A 24878-nucleotide genomic window follows, 5' to 3' on the forward strand; every position below is an offset into this window, starting at 1 on the left:
GTGAGAAGACAAATCGTGTACTGTATTGTGCTGGGGATAGGGAGCCAGTGGAGGGAATGTAGAACTGGTGTGATGTGATAATGTTTTGGGTTTTTGTAAGTAGTCTTGCCGCACTGGTCTGAATGGATGGGAGTTTCTGAAGATTTCTGTTAGAGATTCCAAAGAGCCTGGAGGAGATGAAGACTTTTTTAGCGTGAGGCAGGGTAAGTGACGAACAGAGATTTGCAATGTGGGATTCTAGTTTAGTTCATTAGTAAGGCGAATTCAGGCTTAACTCAGAGTTTTCAGGATCACAAAGATGGGTGATTTCTTATTGGAGTATTTATTATATATTTCAGTGTGTTTAGACCAGGGATGTTAAAGGGCGACTATCCAGCAGGTTTTAGATGTACCCCTGCTCCCACACACCTGATTCAGATTAAATGGATCCAACAGCTTGTTGTCAGGGTCTGCACAATGAATCATTCTGGCTGTGTAGGTGGGATATCAAAATGCAAAATAATAGGGAATACCCCATAAGATGACGTATACACAGCCCAGAGGGGCGGATGTAGGATTGAGGAAGACACAGACTGAATATACATTTACATACAACCTGATAAACACTTCAGAAGATGAAACACATCAGACAAAATCAAGAAATCACTCTGGAAGTAAAATTATCGGCAATTCAGTAAGACATGAGGCAGGGGATTTTCTAAACATAAAATAGGAAACTCAGCTACATGAAAAAAACAAGATCATGAAACTGCCATGTAGGCACTTTCATACTATCAGAAATTCAGGGGTTTCAAATGAGTGCTGATAATAAGCCAGATGGTCTCTTTCCTCTTTAGTCTGTCGGCTGCGGTGGTCATGATTTCCAATAGGAATTTCATATTTAATTTCCTCTGACCAGAGCCGTTTTACACCTTGCCTCAGACCATGTAAAATGAGCTGGTCCAGAAATTATGGGGACATTTCTGTTTGCATGATAGAGCTTGACCTTGCATTTTTGGATATAATGATGAACAGACAATGATTACTGGAAGAGCTTCTGAGTTCATTCCAGTAATTTCCATAACAGAATCTATATTTATATATATATATATATGTATAGAAAGCTTATCTTTACAAGTATTATAAGTGATTAATATGGGTTGCTTTTGTTTATTGTGTCTAATTACTGTGTGTGTATGTTGTATAATTGTGAGAATTGCTTGAATTATGTACCACAACTCCACCGGTTAACCAACAGGTTTTCTTAAAATAATAATTAAAAATAAAGTCTTTCAAATATTGGACATAGATCTAGTATCCGTTTTGCACATACTGTAGTTTATTTGTGTTGATTTGAAGTTAAAAAGAAGCTTCTGCATGGTTAATAGACAAAATACAATTTCCTTTTTTTGTTATAATTCCACCACTGCAGCCCAGCAAATAAGTATTTCAGGAATTATCTGTGTAAAGAAAATTGGATTAATTTCTACCCACAAAATAACAACCACATAGAGAGAGGAATCATACAAAATGTTAGACCTGCTAATTCTTTTAGCCTCTGCCCCTGTCACTGATTCTGAGCCCATCATCTAGAACTGTTATACACAGAAACTTACAGCTCAGCCTACAAACATGTACATTTCCAGGACTTTAAGACATTTCAGACCACTTCATTAAACAAGGGCTGAAACATGAAAATAAAGGTATATTTTAACTTGATACAGATATACATTTCCACTTCATTTCACTGTTAACTATTTGTGGTTTTGCCAATAAAGGATTTTGGCACACTACTATTTTCAGCTCTGGTTGCTATGGGAACTCTTGGATTGGTACTGAAGTTACTGAATGGTGATTGTTTGTGCATTTGTTTTGTATTTTGTGATCTCTCTCTATGTTTCTCTCTCTCTCTCTCTCTCACACACACACACACACACACATACACACACATGCACACACACACATTTGACTATCAGAGTATGATAATTGATGTGGTAGATTCCAATTACCAAACTTAACCCTTTAAGGCCTGACCCATAAAAAAATGGTAAGAAAAGTCAAATTTTTAATATGAGGTCTTTATTTGGCCCTTTAACAAAATGTAACAAAAAATTAAATAATGTTTGGGGGATATTTACCATTTATTACCATGTGAGATGTCAAAATTATTATAGTGTAATCTCCTACTTCCTTTTTCTATCAGGGGACAGAAGGCAAGTATCAGATTGAGCAAAGTAAACCCAAAAAAAGTTGTAAAATGTCTGGGAAACTATGTGTAACAAATATGGTTCCCGGTACGGTAACGGCAGGTATCGCCACCCCACCGAAAAAAAAGAGAACTTTTAAAGTTTATTTTTAGGTAAATTGACCAGAATATAATTTTTAAATCAAATGAGAAATTGTGGGTCCACTGAAATTATAGTTATAGTTCTTTTTCTAATAGGGACCATGTTTTACTACAGGAACCAGGTCAAATACAAGGTGGAAGCTGAATGGCAAAACTAGCCACAAAAGACATTAAAACAACTACTAAAAAGTTCAGTGTAAATATAAAACAGATGTTCCAGTTTAGTGGTAAAAATTTCCAGCAAAACTCTGCTATTTACCAAGTAATACTGATAAAAATGATGTGCAGCAAACCTAAACTCCAGGGGGCCATTTGTCAATTTCCCTGTTTTCAGGGTTCCAGTTGAGTCATTTGATGTTGCTTAAATCTTGCAGCCTTACCAAGAACTCATATCTCCCTCTTTGTTAGCAGCAGCATGCTGTAATTTGTCATCCACCCATCGACCATCTGTCAGCCTTCATGTATGATGACTCACACATGCAGATTATGGAAAATACAGACTAATATTAGCTCTCCACATGACTGAGATAACGTGAAGCAGCTTAATGTCCAAATGCAATTTCAGTCCCAAAATGAAACTTCTGCTTTTTTCTTTCCCTCCACACTGGTTCTTTCTACACTTCAAACGAGCAGAAATAACTGTCTTTTAAATAAAAACATGGCAATATAGAAGTAAAATATTAAATCTTCAGCTGTACAACACTTAAAGTTACAAGAAACAGTATGTAAATAACATAAAACACATAAAAAAAAAACCCTAACCCTATGAAAATGAAAACTCAACAAATATGAGAAAAAAGTCAAAAGCAAAAACATGATGAACACAGTAGAGGAAAGAGATAGAAAATCTAAACAGCAAACAACAGCATCAAAAACAACAGAAAACCATACAAGCAATCAATTTTGGTCCAACAGAAAGTTTTATTTATCTACAAAACAAGAGTGCAGCCTCATAACAGGAGCTCAGACGGAAGGCGGGAATAAAAATCTACACTTCAGTTTTTACTTAACAACTTCCAACTATTTAGAAAAAGGAAAAGAGCTCTGTTCACACACAAATATACTCACAACCTGCACATCACTTACACTGTAAAAAAGAGCAGATCAAAACAACTGATAGCTTATTGTATCGCACAGTTATGCAAGCAAATAAGTCAGAACCACTGAAATACCTTTTTATATTTAAACAATGTTGCTTCACTTTTTGTCCAGCCATGTTTAATGATTCTCAAAGCTTAGATTTGACACTGAACCACTTTGCTGTGAATATCATGCACAATAAAACCAAAACTGCCAATTTTTACACTATTATCGAACAACATTACATTTGGTTGCGTCAGATCTAAAATTGATAGTTTTTGTTTGTAAAAAAAATTTTTTAATTGAAAACAATTTTGTAATGACAGATATAGGCAAGTTTAAAATCATTTCTTGCCCATAAGGTTTCAAATTTTAATAATTCTTCTTGTAAAAGTATGTCATTTGTGAGCATTCACTAATAATTCATTTTCTTTCAAGATTTCAGTAAACAAGATTAATTTATACTTTTTTCTAAAAAAGCATTCCTAAGGAATTTCTGCATGATGTGTTTAAAAATGCAAATATCTTGAGTGAACATGGTTTTCAAGCAAATAGATTTCAGTGTTTTTACTGTTTTATTTGATTTTACATCATATTTTGTTTGCTTTTTCTTTAAAAAAAAAAACATAAATGCTCACACATCCGTCAAGTAGCTACTTCACATCTTTATCAAAACTAGAAACTTTGATAAAATACAGTGTTGAAACTCACAAACATTGCAGACGTTTCAAGCATCCATTCGCAGATTTTTTTTTGTTGCAACTTGGAAAAATCCTCACCTGTGTCAGCAGATAGACACTACACAAAGAAGGACAAACAATTTGTACAAAATCTCCAAAACATAGAGTGGAAATTTACATCAGTTTTCACTTGTTTGTGTGACACTATTTCATAGCCACAATACACAATAAACCAGAGAAAACAGTTCATCAGTTGATTATATATATTTAAAAAAATATGAAACAAGATTTCACAGTTTCAAGGCAGAAACATTTTCAGGACGACACAGTACTAAAAGGAAAAATCCACCATACAACCCAATTAAAACATATTTGGCATATTTTTAATGATATCTTCTTCACTTTGTTAAAATTTGTATTTTATTATTTCCCAGTATGTGAAAATACTTTCAGCATAATTTTGAAAAAAGAAAATGTTTCTTTCATGTTTTTGGTTGTGTGTCTTTCTTGTCATGTGCCTGCAGCACTCTACAGTTTTGTCCTGTTCCAGTTGTTTTGCTCTATTTTATGCAACCTTAATAATAATAAAAAAAGTTCAGATGCTTTATAAAAAGTAGTTTTAGGCTTAGAGTTTGTCAAAATCCAAATGAGCTAACATCACCATGAAACGGTAAAATGTGTTGGTTTCAACATTTGATGTTGTTTTTGTTGTATTGGGAATAAAATATAAATTCATTAGATGTGAAAATCATTGCATTCTGTTTTTATTTACATTTCACAAAGTGTTGCAACTTTGGTGGAATTTGGGGTTTTAGTAATTTTAGTCATTTCTGTCTATTTCTAATTGTTTTGGCTCCCAGACTCACTGTCAGTTACAGGCTGAATTAAGTTGAGTTACGGTCGGGGTTTGACCTTCACATTCAAACGTACCACTGTCCTTGTCCTTGTATTAATGCAGTAGGGGGGAAACAAGATATAGACTGGTTCCGTGATGCTGTGGACTGGGATGGAAAAACATCCAGCACATTCTGCAGCTAATTATTTTCTCTGTGGGAGTTCATTACAAATGTAAATGTAGCTCAAATCAATGCACAATGCAACATTATCTTAGAATTACTTCAATGGTGTTTTGGTTAAATGAGGCTGCGGTTAGAAAATCAGGTTGTTAATGGAACAGAGCAACAGTCTATAAATGCCTTAAGTGACCATGAGTTCATATTTATATCATGAGTTGACACAAGCCCTGAATTTTTTTCCCAGTGTCATGTAAACATACTGCTTGACATTTTAGACTTGTGGGCCTGTGCCGACCCAAGCCACTGTTCCACTGATCCATCTGTGTCTGGGTGGATTTTTCCTTCAGGTATAGTGTGAAAAACAAACACAGCATCTTCAGGGCAACGTTTATCTATGAAGCTGTGGCCCTTTCCCAAGTTTAACATGAACACACACATCATAGAAACAAACAGCCACCAGAAATAGAAATCCAGTACCGGACTCCCTTAAAGGGTAAAATACAGCAGCGAAAGCGCTGCTTTACTTCATAATCCTATGTAAACAGACTCAGTGTAAGGCAAGGAGGAAGAGGAGGATAAGCAGTCAGAGGAATAACATGAGGATGAGGAGGAAGAGAGATGAAGCAATGGAAGGAAGGCAGGATGGTGAAGAGGAAGAGCAGGATGCAGATGGTTAAAAGGCAGACAGAAGAATTAAAGGGCTCAGATACAAACTTCTTTTATAGGACTTGAATCACAAAAATGGCCCTGCAGCCAGAAATGGAGCAGAACATTTTCTAACCATCTGTTAGTTTAGAGGAAGGAAGTTTCTTCCTAAACAGTCTTTCATTAAATAAAAAAAAAAAAAAAAAAAAAAAAAGTTTTTATTTTCATAATTTTTTTTCCATTTGCTTTGCTTTTGTTGCCATATTTACCTATAATATTTAGTCAAATATCTTATTTCTAATCTATTGTTTTAAGTATTGTTTTTTTTTTATCTTTATTTATTTTATGAACAAAAAAAAAAAAAAACACTCATCCTGTATTTAATGTATGATTTGAGGTTTCACTGATTTACCAGTTGATGCATATGAAATATTTCCAATAAAAACATAGTTATAAAATATGTTATGGATTAATATGTCAATATGGATGTTTTGTATTTAACTGTTTAGTGTTTGTAGTCTTCGTTGCATCTCTGCTCATTTAGTCTTGAGTCAGTTTATATATATATATATTGCGTTTGAGTGTTTTTCACCCATTTTCATTGATTTCTGCTGCTCATTGTATGACACGTGATTATATGTTTTAGACTAAACCAGAGATTTTATTTTATTTTGCTGGATGTTTTATGAGCCCTTTTTATTTCAGGATTCTTTGAACTTTTATCAGTGAATAGACATCAGATGCAAAATAGTTATTTGGCTAATTCTGGTATATTTACATGTTGATGTTTATCCGTGTTTACTGTCCATTTTAAATAAACCTGTAAATAAATACATTTTGTATATTATTTAAACTGGACTGTGAAATTTATTAATCTCGGTTAAAATTTGTTTAATGTCTCTTAACTTTGAGTCCCTATTCAGTATGTCTCTGTATTCATCTGTCTAGCTGCTTTGGTTCTTTTTTGCCTCTTTGTAGTTATTTCAGGCTTCTTGTGACTATTTTGTGTCTCATTGACATTGTTTTATTATTAATTTAATCTGTATTGTAATTTTATGGTTGTGTGTTTTAGTGTGAGTGTTATGAGAGTTTAGCTTTTTAATCTCTTTATAGTCACCTGCAACTCTCAAAGGTCCTTCTGAGCCTCTTTGTAGCCATTTAATCTTTTGTATGAAAATGTCTTTATTTTAAACTACAACGTGTAATTTGCTATGTTAGATTAAATATGACTGGATCATACCTGAATGGTTTTTCTCTGTTGGCTGTTATTTTTGTCTGGTTTTCTTCTCTTATTGAAAAATGAAAACTGCTTTTTGTATCTCTACAAGGACTTCTGAATGTTTATTTGCATACAGTTAGGCTGCGACTCAGTTATGAAGGCTTAAATAATGCCTCACTTTCTCTTTTGTGTCTGTTTTCTTGCTGCTCTCTTTGTATTTAGACAACATTTTGTGTTTCTCATAGATTTAAAAAGACACATGGGAATTTCATATTCAGTTGGATCCACTGAGCTCATATACTTCTGTCTCGTTTTCATCTGTCTCCTTTTGGTCTTTATGCAGGTAATGACTGAAGTCTTTACTGTCACCCTGGGTAAACATGCTCCATTATTACACAGTAAAGTCACTTAGATGTGGGGCTAATTTACCCATCAAGGCTCAGATTAACTCATCTCCTTCTGGTGATTACCAGATTGTCAATTTAAACTGCAACCAGCACTGAATATTTGCAATTCAGGGAATACAAAGGTTTGAGACCTGGCTTTTTCTGCCAAATTGGGGGTGGGGGGGGGGGGGGGGGTGGTGGGGGGGGGAGCAATAAAAAAAAAAAAAAAAGAGAGAGAAAAAGATTAGGAAGAATAAGCTTCAATCAAAGCATCCAAGATGTGATTTAAACTCTAATGGCTGCATGGACTTTGCCCTGCACATTGCCCATCATATACAGTACAAATGTGAATTGAGATCCATATTCTTATAGAATGGAGTTTATATAAACTCCCATGTTATGCCATTGACATCCGCAGATAAACACAAGGATGATTTTTGCATCTGGAGGCTCATTTATGCTCTACGTTAAAGAAGGATACAGAGTTCTCCATCTGCTCCTGCATCCTTTATATGTGTAATTTAGTCCGTTTCCAGGGCTCTTGAGATACAGTACCACTGGAAATCACAGAGGCAAAGTTGCACAATATTGCTGACATAATATTGCTGACATGCAACCAGCGAAAGGAACAAGAAGAAAAAGAAGCTGCAATGAATTTAATGGCTGAACAGTCTGTTGTGCTGCCTCATTTTATGTCTGTTTCTGAGAGAGTACATTGTCATGACCTTATCAACTGTTGTCATGTTTGTTGTTCTCTGAAACTGATGTCAGAACTCATGAGGGCAGTATGAAGACAGTGACGTTTGAAAAAGACATACATTAATATGTACCTAAAGGGAGCATAAATGAGCCTTGAGTCTGACAGATGAAGCCAATGCAGGAATTTCCTTAACTTGCACTCTATTTAATGACCAGCAGGGGTTAATCCTTTCAGCAGACTAGAGTATGCTTTATGGCAGTGACTCCCAAACATTATGTGCTACAACCCGTAAAAATTGAGGCTCCCCTCATTTAAGAGAAAGACTCTGTCCCAACACTGCTTAAACATAAGATTATGTCTCTACATTGTAGATTTATAAACTTCTCTGTGACTAATTAGGTCACCTCAAGACTCTGTCTGGTAAAACTTTAGAAAAAAGAACAAAATAGTAAAGGTTTCCATGTCCCTGCAATTAATATCTGTATGGATGTAAACGTCCTCACGGTGAAACAGTACATACAACACAGGTGTGTGCAGTCGTAAAGCACATTACTGGAACTTAATAAAAAGGCCCCCACACTGATTTTCTCATCCTGCAGCTGCTGACAGCCGACTAATGAGTTTCAGTTCTTTTAAAGGAGGATGAGTGTGAGAGAAAGTGAAGAGATAAGACAGTGAGACAATTCAGAGAGAATTATTTTCTTCCTTTATCACACTTTTACCTCTTTATGAGCTTTAGCAACACAAATGTATTTCACCTGTCAAAGCGAGCAGAGATTAAAAAACAACTGAGGAGAGGTAAGGGTGGGGGGATGAAAGATGAAGTGAGTAAAGGTATGAAGGGACAATATAGAGACAGATGTAGGGGACAGGAGAAGAAAGGAAGGTCTTTATTGTTTCTTGGTTTTAGTTTGGCAGTGAATTGCTGGGGGTGTTTTTGTGTTTGCACGCAGCATATCCATTGCATCAGGACTTGTGGTGTACAAAACATGCATGAAAGCAGATGCAGCGTCGACTTTATCCTTCTATGTTTGTGGGTGTGTTCTGTTAGGGAAATAAATCTGGAATATATGCTTGTACTTCTATCTTGGTGAGCAAAGACACTTTAAAGTGAGCAAGTTGTTTAAAATGATTTATGCAAAAGGGGGACTTTTAAAATTGCTCGGATATTTTGTAGATGAATAACATCCAAGAAAAGCAAGACCAGTTTGAAAATGATGGCATTTTTGCAGCGAAAATGTTCTTCCAGAGACTGGAGAATGAGGAAAGCTGAAATAAATCCTGATTTTGCTATAATAAATTTCTGTTTGGAAAGAACGTTTTTCTTTGCCATAATTATTATGGAAATTATGACATGAATATTTATATATTATATTATTTTCAGCAGTTGGAGGCTATTTGTGTAAACAAAAATTTAATTATACAATTAAACCCTTTGTTTCCCTACTATATTGTTTGAGAAAACATTTTTCAGTAACCTGTATCTTATCAAGATATTATAGAAAAGCCTGCATAATTATCTTTACCACTTGGTTTATGTAATGTTAAATGTTTGTAATATTTCATTAGAAATTTAAATAACACTCAAAGCATTTGTTGAAAACAACATTAATCCTTGTTACTGCTGTGAGGACACAAAAAAAAGTCTTCAAAGTTGTTCATAGTGTGTAAAGGTTAAGCATGCCAGTAATGAAACTCAGAGGCGTAAAAGTAGAAATGAGTGTGTGCAAACAAGTAAACTTTTACATTCGTAGCATAATACTTAAGGATTTTTACTTAATCTCACACAGGCACATTTTCCTGAGGTCACCTGCAGAGCTGCGTTCAAAAGCAAGAAAATCCAAGGATTTGGGAGACAAAAAGCCAATAATATTCCAGTCAGTGACAATTTATTATTAAATAATTAGCTCCACATGTGAATGGAACTTCCAGGAAATTTTGAATAAAATTTTGATGAAGTTGAGTTTTTGTCTGAATTCAAAATGTGAGATGAGAGTTGAGGTGGGGTAGAGGCGGGAAAACACAACAACTGTTTAACGGGAATTTAAAGCCCTACCTCAGGCTGACTTTAGCATATCCATACTTTTGAGTATATAAAAAAATAGTTTGGACAGATTTTTTTTAACTTAATAAAGTACAGTATAAGTAAAGAGCTCTTCACTTTCTTTCATCAACTTTGCTTCAAAATAGTAGAAAAATAAACCCAGTAAAGGTTGTATCGTAAAGGTGGTAAATGTGTGAATAAAAGAAGTAAGATGCATGATTCTTATACATTATTTTGCCTAATTTTCTAATTAGAAAACATGTTTCATTTTTCACACTTTATTTTTAGTTTTAAAGTAACTAAGCTGTCTTAGTTTTGTCACTGACAAAGAAGGAAAATGATTATTTAAACTTTTGAGCCAATTTTGGAGAATAGGCTCAATTCTGGTTTTATGGCTCTAAATTTAAAGTTCGGTTTTCCAACAAGAAGAACCAACAAAAAATAAATCCTGAACTTTGAAGATATGCCTCCAATCCAAAGTGTTAGAGTGTTTTGAAGATGCACTGGAATGATGGCAGCGAGACAGTAATTCACAAAATGTGCAGACAAGCTCATATGCTATGTCCTTTTTTAAACAATGACTCAGCACATAATAAAAGAAAAACAACAACAACAACAAAGAAATACCGAGGTGATTAACAGCCATGTAGAAACTTGGCAATTTGAGGCATTTAGTTAATGAGAATCAAGAGGACATGGGTTTACCTCAATAGATGGAACATTTATTGAGGAAAACTCCTCATTTTGGGGCTAAAGAGTTCCTGATGTGAAACAAACAAACAAACAAAAAAAAAAAACAAACGAAAAAAAAAAAAAAAACACTTTTTTTTCTTTTGTATTTTATTCTATTCTATTCTACAGTCATTATTTATTTATTTATTTTCATCTCTGATCTTTGGGGGATCCTTGTCTGAAGTCAGAGGAAGCCCCAGATCTTTTATATTTCCAGAAATGGTGGGGAAACAAAAGCTTGTTTAAAAGAAAAAAGAAGAAGAAGAAGAAAAAAAGAAAAAATCCAAAGTTCAGTTGATGAGATTTCAGCCTCCTTTCCACCTCATCCTGCTGCGTTCAATCAGCAGAGACTTTGACAATGAAAGGACAAAAGAGGTCTTCCTCTGCTTGAAAGAGGAAATATAATATGGAAATCACCATCCTTTTTAATTTCCATCAGTTCTTTTCTTTAGACAGAGGATCAGTCACCTTCCCTGCAGTGAGGAACATTCTGGAGGAGATAGAAAAACCTAACAGATTTAGTCCATCTGAGGAGGACAGAGGAATTTATCCACCAAGCTGCAGAGAAATAGTGGCAGTTGTGGGGTTAAAAAACAAGATTTAGAACCCCCAAATAGTTTTGGACTGATTCTATATTGGTTGCAAAATGACATTAAGCTCAATTGTTTTGTTTTCAGCCAGAAATGACTTTAGAAAACAAAGGGAAAAATATCAGTTTATTGGATTGGTGTTTATCTTTGTTATCCTCTTGTTCTTGTCTCCTTCTACACAGGAAGTTTCGGCTTTTAAACTTCCCTGAAGGATAAGCCCATAGACTGGTTTTTCATTTCCCCCTGATTCTTCATTCTGACTTCAAACCTTTCCTCTGCACTGGGGGGGTTCTCAGCTTACAGGTTTGACAAGAGACCTCCGACCATGAAGAGGCCCATTACAGCAGAATATCTGCAGATTGCCTGAGGGAGCCTGCTGCAAGAGAAAGAAAATAAAACAACAAAAAACCACATCAAGGCAGTTCTGCTGTGCTTAGAAACATGCATTAGAATTTAAATGTTCATTAAAATCATACTGAGATAAAAGCTGCTCTGATCCAAGTATGAATTTCCACCTAAGAAAATGAAAGAAAGTCACCAGATTTTATTTCAAGAAGATTATATATTTTATCTCTTTTAAGTCCGTGGCTGTCCTCTACTTTCACTCCACCCTTCTTTAGTAGGACGTTTTTGTATATCTATAATCAGGAATTTGAAACTTTAAACATATAGTTGATTTAATGAGATTGAGCTAACTTGGAAATCATTTTCAGAAAAGCTTTCTGCCACTGGAGGGGCAGCTGATACCTTCACCGGGTATCGCTGTGACTGAGCGTCAGCATTAATTTACCCCTCTGAGAACAGCCTTACCTCAGAAAGACTTTTTATAATTTCCCATTTGTTGTTATGTGCCAGAAGTGGTTACATTTGAAATGGGATTTGAACTGAAAACTGGCAACATAGATAAAACAAAGACCCTCCTTGATTATTAAAGGCAGATAAAGCAGGCATGGTTGAAGCTAAAAACAATCTTATTGTTAAATTCTCCGTCATCTCCAAACTTTGGGACAGATCCTGCAGCAGAGGGAACAGGTTTCTTTTCTTTCACAAAATGTGAAAAACATTCCTAAACTCCTCCATTATTTATTATAATACTGCCATTCATTCCTAAATAAGCACAATGATTTTCGTTCCGTGTGACATCGGAATAATCTGAGTGCTGATGATGATTGTAACAAAAATTATTCACTGAAGTCAAAGAATTTCAGTTCTTTCAAATGACTTTAGGTGCAATTGCGCCAGACAATTTGATAAATTCCCTTTTGATGTGAACACAGAATTAGAGTCACGAACTTTGAATCATGGGGAAAGAATTAAAAAACTTTTTGAGATGTTTGGAACTCACATCAAAGATTGTAATGCAGTCCAGACAAAGCATCAGAATAATCTGCCATAAGAGACAAAACAATCTAAAGTGTTAAGACATGTTTGTCCCAGGGATAATGGAGGAGTTTAAATTAATTTGTTGTAAGCCAGCAAAGAAACCAAAGGAAGATTTTGCCATGAAGTGTTTTCAGTTTACAACAACCCTGGCATATCATTACTTCGAAGGCTTTCCCCCAACTTTCTGTGCACACACTTCAGGAACAGATGGGCTTTTTATTTTAGCTTCTACTTGCAATACAGGAATTGCAGCATTATTTTTATTTCAACCATCCACAAGTGGGTCATAATGTTACCTAAATGTTCCATTCTGCAGCACAAATGCAACCACAGAATAAAAAAGAAAAAGTGCTCCTATAACTAGTTTGTTTAAATATGTTAAAAATGCCATGGTTAAAGTCTACTTTTGTGAATAATGGCAAATAATGGTTTAATCCCAGCTGTAAAACAGTAAATGCTATTTGGAGTGTACACCAGACAAAAACAATGGCTGAATCTTTAAGCTGGCAGAATTTGCTTAAACAAGAAAGAGCAAAGTTTAATTTTTCTTTTATCAAAACTGAGCTGTTTGGGTTCCCATGTTGTTTTTAAAGGAGACCTTAGTAAACTGGTGGATGATTAACTGGGATCAAAACAGAAAATCTGTTGGTGTTTGGATGAAATCCTCAAGTGCTCTTTCCAAACAATATGAACAGTATGGCTGCATCAACTCATATAATGGAATTTTATACAATATGAACCTCCATTAGAGTTTCTGGCTTCGTTGGAAAATCTAGAAATTTTCCTGGAATTGAAGTGTTTAGTTTTGCTGAGGTAATTAAAACAGACTCACCTGTTTACATCTTTTCAGAAAACCAGTAAGTTTCGATAGTTCAAGTTGCAGCTCATGGTCAGTTTGTTGCCAAACTGGTAGAAAATGTAGCTCTATGACAAATGTTGTGTTTGTGGTGGCCACTTGTCTCATCTCCATTCCTTCAGAGCTGATCTTTTGGCTACAGACTTCATTGGCATTGAAAACACCAGTTACTAAGCAACGGGCAGGCTGGCAGGACAACGGAGAGCCGCTGGAAACCGACTCGTCTCATCTCTCCAGTCAAACCGATTCAACACGGCTTCGTTCACTCTGTTCTCCTGCCTCCAACTCTCCTGGGCCTCCTCCTGCTCCTCCTCCACCTCCACATGTACTGCTTAGGAATAACACTGCGTCTCCTCAAGTGAGCTTCTCAAGTTGTCTAAGTTTTTCAAGTCTCTTAATAAAAGCTTAAAAAAGAGAACATAAAGTAAAAAAATAAAGAACAAATTCTTCTCCCGTGAGAGACAGCAACCCTAACATGCTGCCCAGCAGGCAGTTGATGAAATCCCAGCTCACCTTTCACGCTCCTGCATTCACTTCATGCTCTCGCTGCATCGCTGCTGTGCTGATTCCTGCAGTGCTGCTGTCAGAGAGCTGCAGAGCTGAGGGATTGCAACAACCTATACCAGATCTGAGCAGAAACCACCGCTGCACCAATTTACAAACACCTAATGTGTGATGTTTAGTTATCTGTCTGATTATTTCAGCAAATTTGCACTTGGTGTAAATACGATAAAACTCTTACTTGCATCGTTTGAGGAATTTGGGAAATGCATGAAAGATACACATTGCTAATAGAAAGTTAATCTATGGGGGTTTCATTCACTAGTAAATGTTAAATTCATTAATCGATATGACATGCTTTCTGTGGTACTGTGTTTAAATGGTTGGTGTTTTCTGCCCAGACGTCCTGCCTGCCAGGCAGACTGAGACGATGATCAGACTTAAAGCAGAGACACAAAGTGCACTTTTTATTGTTGACCTGCCACAGGGGTGAGTGGACATGTCCATTCCATTACAGTTATAGTTTGTTGACTTACTTGGGTTGTTTGTATGATCGCTTGCATCAAGTTATAGTGGATGTGAGAGAATTCCAGTTTAATTAGGTTTAAATGAAGTAACCAAAGTCTGCGCTTTCCTGATTAGGCCAGCGCCCATGTGACAGGACCTCGGATAGGAAATGGATGGATAAATTTAGTAACCAAAGCTAAAATACTCAAGTTTTTTACTCTTTTCTTATCCTCTTAACTAACTTATGAAGACACAGCTAACATTACCAGGTCTTAATTTGCAAAATTCTGTGCTGCAGGTTGTGCAACCAAAAATCTGAACTAAATCTTTTCTGAAGCTGTGTTTTGATAACAGAACCAAACACAAATGTTGGAAGAAAGCAAAGGTAACTATAATTATTAATGGATAAGAGTTGTTTTCTTGTCAGACTGTTAGATTTAAGCCCATGCAGTATTTCTAAAATACTCCAAATTCTCTGATTTGTCCTGTTACCTTGCAAGAGTTGTGGCAACCAATTTTGGAGCTATTATGTTTGGCAAATCCCTGCCCAGGTTGTGGTTTAACAGGATGAATCTTAGTTTTAGCCCAAAGCAGATCCATTTTTCAGATATTCTTTTTTTTTTTGTTTGTTTTTACAAATAAACAGCACTTTTGAAAAGAAATCAAATGTATATTTTGCCACTTTAGAAGGTAATTGGGAGTTTGGAATAATTGTGGTTTTGATGGATCTCTGTGGTCATCACCAGTGAGAAAATGTGCACTTATGTATCTTTCTTTATATCTTGTGTGACCATCGTCTCAGTTTAACCGTTCATTTGTTAGGGTTGCTGCCTCTCAGGCTGCCTGTCAGGAAATCCGGTAATCAAAGGTGTCCTTCTCCATGTAGTCTGTCCATGTGGATGACGGCATGCTGCGGTATGGGTCCAGAAGGATCCGGAAACAACGGACAATCAGCAGACCCAAAAAGATAAAGAGAATGAGGACAAAGACAAAAGCTGCCCTCTGCTCGAGTGTGAGGAAAGAGGCAGATGCTGAGGAGGAAGAGGAGGAGGACAAGTCTGATTCTGAAGGATAGAAGGTGCTGCTGTAGAGGTCATCAGCCATGTTGAAATGGTAATGATTGGTCGGTTCAGGTCGTGACCATCTATCCAGAGGATGACATCACCTTCATGGTAGAGGATTGTTGGAGTCACAGAGGAGATGACTGCAGGGTTAAACAAACAAAAGAAACAAAGTAAAATTAATGCCACAAAAACAATGCATAAAGTGCAAAATGAGGATAAAATGTCTAATAATTGCATTAACAGTTAAACTAATGACAAATGCAACAAAAGGGTAAATTATATTAAATTCCCAACACAGTATATTTTACTCATTCTAATTGTTTTATAATTACAGTTATGGGAGTTTTGTTATTTTTGGAACAAAGCTGTCATGAGATTAATATACTTAAGACAAACTTTTGTTTGCTAGATTTTTTTCTCCCCTTCAGTAATACCAGTTGGTATTGCATTACACATTGTTGCAAAGCCTGATTAATCACCTTTACAACAAGGTATATCTTCTAAGGATCATGCATTCAGGATCTGAACATTTTATATATGATTTTACTTTAAAATTTAAGGTAGAGATTTTATAGGGGTCACAGCAATATCAGCCCAGTTTCTTTTATTTCTTTTGTGATGGACAGTATTTTTAAGATGAGCCTTTTCAGTTTTTCTCTTATTGTTCTCATGCCAGCAGTCTGTGGGTGGGACTGTAGGTGTCATTTGTTTTAAACACATAATTCTGTGAAGAAGCTCTTCATTTGCTTCCCACATGTAGATTAAAGCCTAACTCGATTACCTTATAATCTTACCATGTTTTCTCTTTTCAGCTTGTCTCCTTTTGGTCCAAAACTCACAAGGCAAGAAACTACAGTATATTTACTAGACTGAAATTAAACTGCTCATGCCACATGCTCATACAAATGAATGAAAACTACATGCGATCATGACCTTCTGAAGCCACAGTTTTTGGTTGTTAAAGGGAAGAGAGACCAGTCTTCCTTCAAACAATAGCTGCATTACAACCAAAGATAGCTCATGTCTGTTGTCTTTCACAGCCAATACAGTCAGGTCTGATGAGCTTAACTGATTAATGTTGCATGTCTACATAGTTCTGTACCAATGTAAAATGTCCAGATTCTTTTAAGTTGCTTTCTAATATAACAACTCACTTTGATATAAAATCTTCCAAAATATAACTTTACATGCGCCACACAACTCTGAGTCTGATTAGTTTGAACAGGATGAGTGCAGGACGTCTTTGGAGGATATGCTGAGTCTGCACATTTAAAGCCTCTCCTCCCACCCTCGTTAATATTTCACCGCCAGTCTTCCTCTCCTTCCTTATTTTCATTCAGTTCACCTTTAGTTTCTGAACTTCTGAAGGAGCAAAGAGGAAAAGAGTCTTGGAATTCATCTCCATGAAGCCTGGAGAGATATTGATCCTAAAAAAAACTGATCTTTATCGTATCATGTCATTAGTATTTACACCTGGTGCCATTTTGTGTGCCTTTAGTTGATGTTAAAATGCAAAAAACACAATGCTGGAAACAAAGTTCCAGAGTCCATTCAGGCTGCTGCCTCTGAAAATGCATGAAGCTTAAAAAATGTAAATAGACTTTGGAACAACCAGACCTCAGAGATGTCACTATCAGACTGAAGACTGATCACAGCAAACAGGGTTCAGGCCTTTCAGGAGCCATCTGCGTAAAATCAAAGAAATGTAAAAGGTTCATGGCGTTTGAACCTGGCTGAGCTCAGAGCTCTCTTTCTTCACTTTGTTTTAAAGTGCCAAATAAAAACCCAGACAGTGTTTCTGTGACAGTTCGACCGTGTAATGAAGAGCTGGTTGCACTTACGGTGATATTAAAGGGTCACCTCACTGGTTTTAAATGTCAAGGCCAGTTTAATCTTTGTCTTCAGGCTAAGTCAGCTCATGCAGACTTTTTCAAGTCTCCAGATGTTTTAAACAACAATAACAACAACAACAACAACAATAATAATAATAATAATAATAATAATAATAATAATAATAAAGCAACTGTGTTATCTAATAGAGGAATTATAAAATGTAAAATAATAAAAAAAAAGGGTAATTTCTTTCAGAAAATAGAAAAATCTTAGTTAATCCCACTTGACAGTGACGACAGGCCAGGTTAAGAAACAAATACCAGAGGAAGGCTGCCGGTCCAGATGGGATCTGTCCTAGGATCCTGAAGACCTGCACCACACAGCTGTTTCCTATCTTGCAGCACTTATTCAATCTGAAACTAGTCAGGAGAAAGTGCCAGTTCTCTGTAAGAAGTCTTGCTTGGTTCCTGTCCCCAAGAAGTCGAGATGGCTACCGTCCAGTGGTCCTCACACCACGTCATGAAGGTGCTGGAAAAGTTGGTCTTGGCAAACCTAAGGCCTTGTCCACACGTAGCAGGGTATCTCACAGAACAAAGGTATTTGTCTACGATTTGGCCTGTCATCCACACAAAAATGCGGCTTTACGGCATTAAAAACGACTCTTTCAAAAACCCTGGCTCAAGTGAAGATTTACGAATACTCCGTTTATGCGTCTGCATGGGGACATAAATAACCTGGGTTTTAGGTTTTGAAACACCACTGCCAGTGACAAAAAAATTATCTCACGTCACATGTGCGACCTGTGTTTAAAAAAGGAATTGATGCCCTCAAATCTGTGTCGGCGAACGTCGATTGTCCAGGCGCTTTTTGCTTGCTTGTATTTACAAGCTCAAGCACTGCTCCATGTAGAAGACCACAGGTGAAGGACAACATTAAAAACAGTTATTTTCCACCACCTACATCTTCCACGCCCGAGGTATGTTCTTTGTTAAAGACGCAGTATTTCATACTTTGTGGAAATGATGCAAAGATGAAAGGTTATTCTGATTGGATAGGATTTTGGGATCGCGCCACCAGCTAAAGGTTTGGCATGTCTATGAATGTGCTTAACAACGCAAATATGTGGTTAGGTGTGAATGGAATTTTTTTTTCTAAAAACAAAGTAATGTAAACTCAAGTTTTTTGTGTAAAAAAAACTTTCTGGGGGAAGGGGGCATTCGGTTTTACAAAAACTTGCCTATGTGTGGACATGGCCTAAGTCCACAGGTGAAGGAGCTGCTGGACCCTCCGCAAATTGCCTACCAGCCCCATTTCAGTGTTGACAGCGCAGTCATCTACCTGCTGCAGAGAGCCCATTTGCATCTGGATGGTGGTGGCCGCACTTAGTGAAGGCGGATTTATACTCGAGCGGAGTCTACGTCTGCATCACCGCCATAGGCATTGCATAGGTCCCCAGAGGCTCAACAGACCTGACGTGCACCCCTACTACGCAGACGGTTACGCAGAGGCACTCCCTTGTAATTGGTCAGAAAACGACGCGTACCACCTACGCTCGAGTGCAAGAGCAAACTCACCAGCGTCAGCTACACCGTAGCCGACTGCATGCAGATGCTGCGCGAGTATAAATCCTCCTCAAGTCACTTTATTTGATTTCTCTATTGTTTTTAACACCATCCAGCCACTGCTGCTGGGTAAGAACCTGCGGGGGATGGGCATCACGTAGTGGAGCTCCTTAGGAGACTGTGCTCTCTTCTTTCCTTATCATCTTATACACCACTGATTTTGAAAGGCTGAAGAAGTCTGGCTCTGTCATTGGGTACAAACCGGACAAACTTTCCTAGTAAATCCAAGAGGAAAGTGTGTCCAAACTTTTGACTTGTAATGTACATTACATTTAATATATGTAAACATATTAGAAATACTCTGTTCAAAAATTATAAAAGCTAAACAGAATAATCAATTTACATGCAGCCATTGTTATTTACATTGTTTACACTCTAGGTAATGACATATGGGGGTTGCTGCGGTCTCTATACAGTATATTCAACACAATGTTTTCTGTTCAGTCTTTTCAATGTGAAACTAAGTGCAATGACAAAAGGAACAATGATGGACAAATCACTGAAAATACACTAAAGATGAGGACAATCAGATGGATGAAGATGAGAGTGTCAATACAAATAAGTGCTCTTTGTTTAGCAGCTGCTTGCCATTACACTCAGAGAGAACGTTTGATGTAAAAAGCTCCTGAGCTTTTTGTCAGTAGCTGCTCAGGGTAATCTTTTGCTACACCTCAGCAGAGGGGCATCCAGTGTCTCTGTCTCTGTCGTTTTTCTCTGTGTTTTTCGCTTGCCTTTCACTGGCATCAGTGCAGCATCGTTTCTTTAGATCCATGGAATAGAGTGAAAAGAAAAGTTAAGCACAAACAAGTCACATTTGCCTTCACTTCCTGGTCTTCCTGATATATAATCTCCCACAATACATTGCACAAGTAAAATAATGACCACCTTCCTAGATCAAAACCCTATAATAAAATATACATATTTTTTTAAAGTAATTAGGGATTTTCACATGTCAGTGTCAAAGAATTTTAGTAGAAAAGGAAAATTACTACATTTTAAGACCAACAAGTCAGGTTAAAATTGTGTTAATTCAAATGAAGATGGAGTTATTTCCCACTGCTGTCTGTGAGTGTGTTTAGATAAAAAATAGAGCTAAATGTGAGAAAATATTGGACTTAGGCTGGCTTCATACAGGGAACATGGGTTATGCGTTGCGTGTGCTGTGGTAACCTGCTACATTGTGGCTGTATGTGTGTATTCGAATCAAACTTTCTGCTATGGAGCTGCTGCAGTGCAGTCTGCTTAATCCTTTTTGACACATCATCCTATATAAATAGGCATAAACACCTAGAGTTTTGTCTAATCCATGGATAAGACATCAAAGTTGCAGATGTTCAGCATCAGAACAGTCACACTGACTTCCCAGAAACAACAGAATTTCTTTTTTTTAACCATCATTGTAACAGGTAAGTTTTTTTTAAATGTCTGTAAATACATACTGACACTAAGGTGAAAAATGCTTTCTTGCCGATACTGTATGAGGTCAATGTGACCATTAACAAGAGGTTTTAATGTGTATTTTTTTAAAGAGATGCTTCCTGAATCTTGGCGGGGGGGGTTCGAACCTTGAGGGTGGTGGCCTTTCTGTGTGGAGTTTGCATGTTCTCCCCGTGTATGCATGGGTTCTTTCCGGGTTCTCCGGCTTCCTCCCACTGTCCAAAGACATGCGTGATAGATTAATTGGTTATTCTAAATTCTCCCTAAGAGAGAGTGTGTGTGTGAATGGTTGTTTGTCTATCTGTGTTGGCCCTGCGACAGACTGGTGACCTGTCCAGGGTGTACCCTGCCTCTCACCTGTTAAAATGCTGGGATAGGCTCCAGCTCACCCTCGAACCATAATGGAATAAGCGGTCAAGATAATGGATGGATGGATGGATGAATGGATGGATGGATGGATGCTTCCCGTTTCTGTTTAAACAGAAGCTTAAAAGTAAACCATCACATTCTGTACAGTTAATTAACACATTATTCCATAATTGTAATACGTAGCAGGGAGAAAGTTTTTAGTAACAAGTTAAACACCTTAAAGCAGTGATCCCCAACCCTGGTCCTCAAGGCCCACAATCTGCAGGTATTAGATGTTTCCCTGCTGCAACACACCTGATTCAAATTAAACAGAGCTCTGCACAAGTCTGCTATTAATCCATTCATTTGAGTCTGGTATGTTGAAGCAGGGGAACATGGAAAGTCTGTAGGACTGTGGGCCTTGAGGACTGGAGTCGGAGATCCTTGCCTTCCAGGATAATGTGAAAGTATTTAAACTTCATGTAGCCTGAAAGTAAAGACAGAAGTTAGCTCCAGATCGGCCATTTTACTTAATGTATCTCCATCTGGGGACACTTGTTGTCTGACCTAATCTCAGATTAATTACTGGTTTCAGACTGCCAATATTCTAAAAATGTCCCTACAGTTGCTGAAGAGCTAAGAGCTGCACATGTGTTAGAACTACTTCAGGTATGATGTAAACAGACAAACGGTTCTTCCTTAATTACTTCAATACATTCAGCTTTTCATCACAGCTGCAGCTTATGGACAATGGAAGAATGGAAAATGGACTGTATTTATATGGTACTTTTCTAGTCTCACTTGAACACCCAAAGAGATTTATTGCAACATGCCACATTCATCCAATCATGCTCACATTCATACAACACTTCTATGGATTTATACTAAGTGTTTTTAACTGTCAGATCGCATCCATACCCTGGTTGGGACACTGGGAGGCAATGTGAGGTTCAGTGTCTTGCAAAGGACACTGACGTAATGAGTGGAAGCCAGGAATCGAACAACCAGCTTTTTGGTTGATGGGCAAATTCTCTTTCTCTTCCTCTTGAGCTGCAATTGTTCCAGCTGCTCTTCAGAAACTGCATCCAAACACTCTGCTGATACATTCACTGGCACCTTGGGTATTTGGACATTGTTTGTCACCCTGCCGTGAACTTATTCTGATTCATCGCCAATTAAAAGAAAAAAAAATGTTATTAAAACATCTACAACTCTAATCACCAGCATGGACACACATGATGACACATGTTTAATGCTGTTTTATTGACTTTCATCAATTTGGAAAAATGTGAATAATAATAATATTCAATATAAAAATTTCAAACAGATATATTTTAATTAAAATCCCAGAGTCTGTGTGTAATATCAACATGTTTCTGTCACTACAGTCAAAAGTCTTTGACTTTCATTCTGTTCCTGGAGATAAAACCTTGCTTTGACTCCCACCGTTGCTACTGCCTGAGGTGGAAACGAGACAAAGTAAACGTCCTGCTGTAAAATGCAAAATGTGTTGGCATGGAGAGCAAGCAGAGGAGGGAGAGTGGGCGAGGGAGGAGGATGTCAGTCTGTGTGGGAAAGATGCAGAAAAGCGTCAGCAGAGGTGTAAGCCAGCATTGAACATGTTCTTTTTTTTTTTTTTTTCAAAGCTATTTATTCAGTTAACCTCTCAACGATTTTTGTGTTGTTGTTAAATGACATTGACTAAACCAAACATGCATGTGTTTTCCATGCTGAAATGAATTAAAAACTTGTATGGTTTCTCTTACAATTGTAATTTAAGCAATATTATATAGAAAATTTGCCATTCAGTGCTTTCTGATTTTATTTATTTTACACAGCATCTTAGCTCTTTTGGAAACAGGGTTGTGGTTTAGATATGATGCAAATTGATTCCTGCCTCAAGCTCTACTGCTCAGCTGCATTTCATACCCTACCTGCTCATCATCTCTGCACACAGATGTAATAATGGGGTAATTCAGCCATACAGTTCATACTGAAGCAGAAAAATGGGAGAGGGATTGTGTAAGGCTGGCTACAAGTCGATAGATCAGAACAGTAATAAATACTAAAGTATTTCATTTCAGGCTTTTTTTTTTCAGCTTTATCAGTGTATTGGAAATTGATAAGATAACAAGAACCCTAGATTTGACTTTGTCATATATTACTCATGTTATATGAAGTTTGTTTGATTGCCAGGATTGGTCCTCTAATTCTAAATTCACCTCTGGGACAAATAAAGTATTTTCATTCCTAAATGTGTTACTTCAGAAACATGGGCTGTCTAAATTTATGTTTTTTAATTGTCACTGATCATCATTAGCAGAAATCCTCATCTATCAAATTGATTGCTTATTTGACCCATGACATTTCTTCTAGTATATAAAAATATTCTGTAAATATAATAGTGGTAGCAGACATGTTTTGTGTGAAAACACATCCTGTGTTCATATTATATTGTCTAAACATATTGTAAAAAGTCTATCCCCTTATGGTGATAATGTTATTGATAGTTTTTGTTATTGTGATAGTTTCTGTTATATGGCTTCTATTCTACCTTATTTTGGCCCCTGTACCATCTGAAACCACAGAAACCTTGAGACATAACCTTTAAAAATAGCGTATGGAACAGTGTGTTCATCATTGTAACTTTCTCCCTGTCAGGATTTTGGGTAGTTTTGGAGCTCTCTCTTTTAAAATCTTTGCCTTAATACAATAAGCAAAAGAGAAATGTTGGATTTCCAGTCTCAATATGTTTGTTTGCAGCTGACATAGTGGATTAATGTCCCCGGAAACAGGTATTCAGAGGAAGTTGACAATCTCAGTGCTGCATTGGACAGTCTAGGACAGGGGTGTCTAGCTGTGGTCCTCAAGGGTCGCAGTCCTGCAGGTTTAAGATGGATTTTAAAGGACAGTCCTGGCTTGTTTCCGTGTTTCTATAAACAGATATGAATCTTCTAGGGTGGCTGTGACTTTTGGAGTCCAACAGGGATCAGTACTTGGCCAGTCTAATTCAAAATCTTTATGTAGAATTTGGGCCAACTTCTCCCAAACTACATTACTGAATCAACCGGATACATCAAATGATTTCTTTTACTGAACAATCTGGAAGGTTTTCTGAAAAAAAAAAGGAAAACAAAAGAACATTTGGAAGGAGCAAACTAAATAAAACAATGAATGGGTGATTGAAAGAAACCCGAGACCTATTTAATTAATTAGATGAATCAGACATATTACAGAACCCAAAAACTCACCCATACAGGAAGGCACATAATCCAAATGTTTGTGTTTTGACCACAATGATTAGCTTGATGCTTGGTAAGATGGATTCCCTCATGACCATGATCTTGCAGTTTTTATGTGAATCCACTAGCCTTTCCATGTAAGCATATACAATGCTCAAATATTTTAATCATTACCAGACCGACTCCTTGTGTGAATGTAGAATGAATTATTACTGAATGAATCAAAATGTCTCTTTTCCCACCAATTAACAAGAGATAAATATCTTGATTACCTACTTTCAAATAAATCCACAATTCATCCTGCTTCAACTGTAACAAGGCAGATCTTCATCAATATGCCATTATACTGTCATTACAGTGTCTGCAGCTCATCCAAGACATTGTTGCTAGAGTTTTAACCAGGACTAAGAGATCTGAACATATCACACCAGTTTTTAAATCTTTACACTGGCTTCCAGTCAGTCACAGAATAGATTTTAAAACCCTTCTGATCGTTTACAAATCCCAGAATACATCTGTGATATGCTCAGAGAATATAAACCTAGCAGAGCTCTTAGATCCAAAGACTCTGGTCAACTAGTTCAGACCAGAGTCCAGACTAAACATGGAGAAGCAGCATTTAGCTGTTATGCTGCAAACAAATGGAACAAACTGCCAGTGGAGATTA

The 24878-nt window shown here is 36.9% G+C and overlaps 1 protein-coding gene and 1 long non-coding RNA gene across 2 annotated transcripts; one reads left to right on the forward strand and one right to left on the reverse strand.

The window, feature by feature from the left end:
• Window positions 1-3697: 3697 nt before the first annotated feature.
• LOC121656922 lies at window positions 3698-14468 on the forward strand. Its single transcript, XR_006013491.1, has 3 exons — window positions 3698-3803; window positions 8064-8069; window positions 14457-14468. It is a non-coding gene; the product is annotated as an uncharacterized LOC121656922 (long non-coding RNA).
• A 748-nt stretch (window positions 14469-15216) lies between these two features.
• Window positions 15217-15845, reverse strand: LOC121628094 (cortexin-3-like). Its single transcript, XM_041966997.1, has one exon. The coding sequence runs from the start codon at window positions 15767-15769 to the stop codon at window positions 15512-15514; it is 258 nt and encodes an 85-aa protein (XP_041822931.1). The 5' UTR covers window positions 15770-15845; the 3' UTR covers window positions 15217-15511.
• Between the last annotated feature and the right edge of the window lie 9033 nt (window positions 15846-24878).

This window comes from Melanotaenia boesemani, chromosome 17 (genome assembly GCF_017639745.1).
Source record: "Melanotaenia boesemani isolate fMelBoe1 chromosome 17, fMelBoe1.pri, whole genome shotgun sequence".
Lineage (NCBI taxonomy): Eukaryota > Metazoa > Chordata > Actinopteri > Atheriniformes > Melanotaeniidae > Melanotaenia > Melanotaenia boesemani.

Excerpts from the sequence above, each read along its gene's own strand:
- LOC121628094 (XM_041966997.1), bottom strand. The coding sequence starts at position 15,769 with ATGGCTGATGACCTCTACAGCAGCACCTTCTATCCTTCAGAATCAGAC.